The 6,641-nt window shown below is 36.8% G+C and overlaps 1 protein-coding gene across 1 annotated transcript; it reads left to right on the top strand.

Annotated features, from left to right (window-relative positions):
* The first annotated feature begins 743 nt into the window (after nt 1-743).
* On the top strand, nt 744-6,117 carry LOC126632564 (probable protein phosphatase 2C 59). The gene is made up of 9 exons (XM_050302988.1): nt 744-936; nt 1,113-1,382; nt 2,557-2,684; nt 3,501-3,599; nt 3,717-3,875; nt 4,172-4,258; nt 4,338-4,429; nt 4,774-4,848; nt 5,668-6,117. The coding sequence occupies exons 2-9, from the start codon at nt 1,303-1,305 to the stop codon at nt 5,824-5,826; spliced, it is 879 nt and encodes a 292-aa protein (XP_050158945.1). The 5' UTR covers nt 744-936; nt 1,113-1,302; the 3' UTR covers nt 5,827-6,117.
* The last annotated feature ends 524 nt before the right edge of the window (nt 6,118-6,641 follow it).

The raw sequence follows: 6,641 nt of genomic DNA, 5'->3' as shown, positions 1-6,641 counted from the left end.
TTGTGAAAGTTCGACTTGTGGTCAGGAAGATGTTGAAATATCTTTATGAGTCTTCCCGGCCTCCAAAAAAGATAGATAACCGTGATTTATTACCAGTTGTCCCCTTTAAAAAATAAAAAAATAAAAACAAACAAACAAAACTAACCCTTATTATTTATCTTAATTTCATTTTTAATCATCAAAATTATTATTTTCATGAACTTTGCTTCTTTTTTTTTTCTTTCCTCAGTTTTTTTAATAGCCAATAATTATTATAGAAAATTATAGTTATGTACCTAAACTTTAACTTCAAGCAAAGGTCATTCAAGTAAAAATTCATGATTATTAGCCTCTTAATTCATTAAAATGTGCAACTATGATCTTTTTGGCCAACTTCGTAAGAACTTTCGTTAAAATGAGTCATTCTCGGATGACCATCGTTATAATTAGGTTAAAGTTGAGAAATCATTGCTCTAATTAAAATAAAATTGATGGATCATTTCTCCAATATGTTAAAGTTGAGAAACCCTTACTATAATTTTCTTATTTAGTTTTTTTATTTATACCTTGATTCAGTCTCATGTGTATGACACATTCCTTATTTTAACCGAAGTTTTAACGAAATTGACAACAAAAAAAAACTCATTTATGATAAATGGAGAGATAAAGGCTCGAAATTTTTTAGTTGAAAGTTGATTAGTCTAATTAAATTAAAGCCGAGTGACTATTTCTATAATTTCCCGTGATAATTATCGCTTCTTCTCTCCTCCTCTGCTTGCGTTTGCAAAAAACTGAAACCAAATATAGAAGAGGAGAGAGAGAAACCGCTTTGGCTCGTATCTCATCACTCTCGTCGTCCTTTTCTTCCCTCCCCTTTATTTTCTCTCTCTAAATTTCTACCTCTCTGTCACTGCTCTCTTCCTCCATCCATGACACCTTCATTTCATTTCTCTTCAGGTTCTCTCTCTCTCTAAAATTTCACAGTCATTTTCCAAGGTGTTTCCTTTACAGCTTTACATTGACGAACAACAAGATCCGTGAATTGGGTCTTTAATCAAATTTAATTTAATTTCTTAATATCTGAGAAATTTTGGGTTTTTTTTTTTAATTTTGATTTCTGGCGTGATTTGCAGGTTAAATTCTGAGAATTTATGATTTCAGATATGATCCTCGAGTGATTAGTGCTAATTATCATTTGACGTGGAAACAATTGGTCGTTTAATTCTATATATAGCAATTGCTGGAGCTGTTTTTCTTCAGTATTTTATTATTTTCAAAGAAACAAGAAGTGGGGAATTTGAGAATTCGAGCGAGAAGAAGAAGATGGGTTATCTCAATTCGGTTTTGTCACCTTCGACCCAGGTCCATGCTGATGATCCACCTGTTAGCGGTGGCGGCCTCAGGTCGTTTACTTTTCCAGTTTATCAATTTTTTGTTTGGATCTAAATTTTTTACCTGTTATTTCTATGGATTGTTGTAATTTGTTTTGGTGCAATTTGTTTGATTTATTTGTTAATTTTTATTTGTATTTTGTTGTGTTTGGTAAGCATGTGAGATAAATCATGATTCATATGTCATATTTTCTTTCTATTTTCGCATTCGTGATGGGGAGGTTTTAGATTTTGTGTTTTGTTTTGTGTAATTGTGATTTGTGATTCCTGGGTACATTTATTGTGTCATTTTTTAGCTGTCCAGGAAGTAATTCTCGATTTGGGTTTTATGTCATAACGAATATGTGCATTCTAATTTTGAAGGAAGTTTTGGCGTGTGATTTGGGTGGTATGATGTGTTTTTTGTATGTTGTATGCCTTCGTGAGATGACCTATGTTGTTTTCCTGGTCTTGGTGATGGTGATTTGGATGTTCCACTAGTTCTGAAGTGTGTGATATATCTCGATATTAATTGGATAGTTCGGGCAAAGGGTGATAGAGTTTATTCACCAATCATTTAAAGATGTTTGACAAAAACAAGAGAGGAAAATGATATGACATGCATGATCGAAGAAACTTGAAATATATGTTTTTTCATGTCGGGATGTGCCCTTGTTTGCACGTCTGCCTAATTACGGCCTGTCATGTTCGTCACAGACAAATGTAAAGGTTGTGCAAATTAATTTTTATGATTTGCGTTTGCTGGATCTTCAGAACGGTATTCTCTGGAATATTGTGATTGTGGACAAGCGGAAAAAAGCTTTCCATTGCCGTTATGATTGCGTGCATAATAGCCGTTTTTTTCTTTACCTCCACTTGTGCATGTGTGAGAATGAAACTCATGGGAAACATGGAGCTTACATCCAATTTTGCTAGAGAGTTGTGTTTATTTGTCAGCTTATTTCTCCACGTGTTAGCGTGTGTACAAGAATGGAACTCATATGGGAAACTTGGAGTTTATATCCAATTTTGCTCAAGAGTCGGTTGTTTCCCTCCATGTGTTGATCCCTGAAATTTGGTTCTTTAATATGAGATTGGAATTGGATAATGATTTTCCCTTTTAATTCAACACTGTTTCTGTTACATAGAATTTTCAACCATGATTTGGGATTTGTCTCATTAAGTGTGTTGTTAAACGTGGCAACAGTCAGAATGGAAAGTTCAGCTATGGATATGCAAGCTCTCCAGGGAAAAGATCTTCTATGGAAGACTTCTATGAGACAAGAATTGATGGTGTTGAGGGAGAAGTAGTTGGTCTTTTTGGAGTTTTCGATGGTATATCCATCTCTCTCTCACTCTTTCTACACGCACATGCATGCCCATGCACACACATTGATAAGTGTAAATAATATCATGCTTAGGATGGGATGTATACACAATTAGGCAGATGCATGTGGGTGTGTGGATATGTATTTGATCTCTGCTAATTTCCATCCTTCTATTTTTGGTATAATCTTCATTCGTTTTCTTTGGTTTATTATTTGATAACTGAATAATATTGTAGTTGTACGATCATTTATCGTTACAAATATTTACTGGATTTTACTTTGCCTCATAATTGACCCTTGATCCACTTGCCAGTTTGGTCTTGGGGTTTGAGCTATTCTAGCTGGACAGTGGAATATCTTCTTTACCACACTGTCGTGGTGATCTTCTGACAAGATGAACCTCTAGGGAGGATACTTGAAGCTCTACATGCTTAATTCACTTTAAAATGCTAATTAGACTTGAATCTTATTTCATGGAACAGCAGTTCTGTTGTATTTCCATCTGGTTTGACTGTCTATTTCCATCTGGTTTGACTGTCTATGTAATCATTCTTTCTATTATTTTATTGTTGCTGTCATTTTGTTCATGGCTCATGTGCTATTGGCTGGTTGGTGATTAGAAGTTCATAAGTGCATTTGTTCATTAGCATACTCTCACACAGAAGATATATATTAATATGTTGTTAGTATATGTATCTACATCTATCATCATATACATGAATGCCTCTGAAAACAAGAAGATTGATCATCATATACTTGCATAGCATGCCTTTGGAAATAAGAAGATAGGTAACCTGAAAATGCTGCGCTTTCATTGAATTAGGCCATGGAGGTGCACGTGCTGCTGAGTATGTCAAGCAAAATCTTTTCAGTAATTTGATCAGTCATCCAAAATTTATCTCTGACACCAAATCTGCTATAGGTTTGTCTTCTTACTAGTAACCAGAAACGTTATGGTTGCTTCTAATTAATGCTTTACAATTTGTTATTTTGGAAGTAAATAACAGTATTCAGAACTAATATTTCCCTGTTCCTGCAGCTGATGCTTACAGCCATACCGACTCTGAATTTCTGAAATCAGAAAATAATCAGAATAGAGATGCTGGTTCAACTGCTTCTACTGCAATCCTAGTTGGTGACCGTTTGCTTGTTGCAAATGTTGGGGATTCTAGAGCTGTGATATGCAGGGGTGGGAATGGTAAGCCTTTGCACTGTCCCACTTCCATTGTGTTTTAGCATAATAATCGTACCAAACACTACAATTTCAAGGGTGAAGGGACTTCTGTGTCCTATCTCAATTGTTTGGTGAGATTGGATAGCCGCTGGATGGAGAGAGAAATTTAGACCGTTAATATCTTAGCTCTGTATGGAAGAAAATGATTTGACCTAAAGGGATATAGGGTTCTGCAACTTTTATCCTTATAGCGATTTTTGTTGATCATTTGTCTATTTTCTTTAGTGTTCACATGTTTCTTATTCTGTTGTATCCTGCAGCTATAGCTGCTTCAAGAGATCACAAGCCAGACCAGACTGATGAGCGGCAACGGATTGAGGATGCAGGAGGATTTGTTATGTGGGCTGGTAAGGTTTATCATTGTTTTAAGATTTCTCATGAAATGGCATATGAGTGTGTTCTTGACAATGGAGATTGTAATAATAGGAACTTGGAGAGTTGGAGGTGTTCTTGCTGTTTCTCGTGCATTTGGTGATAGGCTGTTGAAGCAGTATGTTGTTGCTGATCCAGAAATCCAGGTTTGATCCTTTGTGTTGATATTTAATAGTCAATATATTGATACACACACATATGGTGGTGTTCAAGAGTCTTTTGAGCAAAACATGGTTCTTGTAGAAAATTTTAAATTCTCATGTACTAAAATATAGATGGTTTGGATCGTTGAAATGCATTGCAAAATGTGTGTCAAAAGCATGTGTCACCAGATTGTAACCCACACACACACACACACACACACACACACACACACACACACACATACATACATACATAATATATATATATATATATATATATATATATATATATATATATTTGTCTGATGCTTTTCGGGATATCTGTTTAACTTGCTTTATTTTGGCAGGAGGAAAAGATTGACAACTCTCTTGAGTTCCTTATCCTTGCAAGTGATGGACTGTGGGATGTTGTCACCAATGAGGTTTGCCCGACTTTTCATTTTATTTACTGTTCTGTACTTGCCAAAATATTATTGTTCAGCATTTGACTACTTAACTACTCGATGCGGTTGTTGAAATTTTTTAGATTGACAGGGCCGGGGGCCCCACTCTAACGACACCGATACTGTCCCCAAATTTAACACCTGCCCAATCCGTGAGGTGTGGAGTTTTACCACAAATGGCCTCGGCATTAGTTAAGTAGGGTAATCATATTTAAAGCCACCCTTGTTGACTTCCCCCACCAATGTGGGACTGCCAACACGCCCCCTCACGTGTAACTCCATTTAGTGGTTCACACGTGGAGATCCACACATCGGCAATTGAAACTCAGATGTTGGCTCCAATGGAGTCCAAACTTGTTTTTAATCTTTTCAGAAAGTGCCTCTTAAGGATTCAGAGGCCGACTCTATGTTAAGAGTCCAAGCTTGTTTCCAAGCCCACACTTATTGGTGACAAGCCTTTGGCTTTCACGGGCTCGTAACCATGGATTGAAATTTTTTTGATCAACGGGCCCGGGGGGGCACTCTAACAACACTAATACTGTCCTAACTTTATCACTTGCCCAATCTGTCAGGTGTGGGGTTTTACTATAAAAGGTCTCGGTATTAGTTAGAGTAGGATAATCATATTTAAAGCCACCCTTGTAACTTGTTGACTTCCCCCACCGATGTGGGACTGCCAATAACGTTGGCGGTGGCGGTGGTGTTCTCTTCCTTTGCTGGGATTATACGGTTTTGTCACAATTAGTAAACTGTCTTGATGGCTTGGTATGGCAACTGATCATTCATTTTCTTTTCCAGGAGGCCGTCGCAATGATCAAACCAATTCAGGATCCAAAGCAGGCAGCGGAGAGGCTAATGCAGGAAGCATATCAGAGGGGGAGTGCAGATAACATCACATGCGTTGTTGTGCGTTTCCTGGCTAACCAAGGGGGTTCCTCACGAAGCAATTCTGGCTAACCACCTTTTTGCGACGCAAAGTGCTTGGATTCCTACCAGAGCTCCAGATTGGTAGGCGGGGTTGCAATAAATTTCGGTATAGTTTTAGAAAAACCTATGGTAGCAATGTACTGTAACAAGGATAGAGAGACATAATCGAAACTTATCGGGCTGTTAATATGTATTACATGTCATCAGCCTCTAGCATAGAACTTGGTAAGTGTAGCAGAAAAATGTCAATGTGTATGTAAAGTGTTTCTCGTTATGTTTTCTGTAAATCGAGTGTTTCTTTTGTTATATAACTGTTTGAAATGTTAGGTCTTCTTTTCGGGAAGTAATATCCGCTCTCCGTTTTTCTCCTTCGGTGCACTCTATTTGCTTAAAACTCTTGATTCTCGTTTGATTCGTTCAATTCAAAAGATAGGAATGAATAAGGGTGTGCAAAAGGAAGAAAAATGTGGTGGAAACGCCTTCCAAGCAAACGGGGCCTAATTTATGTATGCAGTTAATCACCCGTTTAGTGTTTAACTCTTATTCTATCCTCAAGTTCCAATGACCGTTGAGACTAAATAAAACTAAAATTGCCAATTTGATTTCCTTCTCTATCCAACTCATCTACTCTTATTTTAGCTGGCGTGTTTACTTATTAGGAATTGATGCAAAATGATTAATATCTTTTCATTTCTAACATATCTAACACGTAAGGACTATTGAAATTGGACTTGGATTCTCTGCCCTCCCATTTCGGTGCCCTCTCCGTGCCCTCCTATTTTGTGTGGTCACGGTTAATCCATGCTAACATTTTATATTGTTTTTTATAAAAATAATAAGATAAA

Source organism: Malus sylvestris, chromosome 8 (genome assembly GCF_916048215.2).
Source record: "Malus sylvestris chromosome 8, drMalSylv7.2, whole genome shotgun sequence".
Lineage (NCBI taxonomy): Eukaryota > Viridiplantae > Streptophyta > Magnoliopsida > Rosales > Rosaceae > Malus > Malus sylvestris.
This window is presented reverse-complemented; position numbering and strand designations above follow the sequence as displayed.

Bases quoted from the DNA above. Each gene is read 5' to 3' on its own strand.
- LOC126632564 (XM_050302988.1), top strand. From the start codon at position 1,303: ATGGGTTATCTCAATTCGGTTTTGTCACCTTCGACCCAGGTCCATGCT. The intron at 1,383-2,556 runs GTCGTTTACTTT...ACGTGGCAACAG, and splicing joins GTTAGCGGTGGCGGCCTCAG to TCAGAATGGAAAGTTCAGCT. The intron at 4,430-4,773 runs GTTTGATCCTTT...TTATTTTGGCAG, and splicing joins TTGCTGATCCAGAAATCCAG to GAGGAAAAGATTGACAACTC.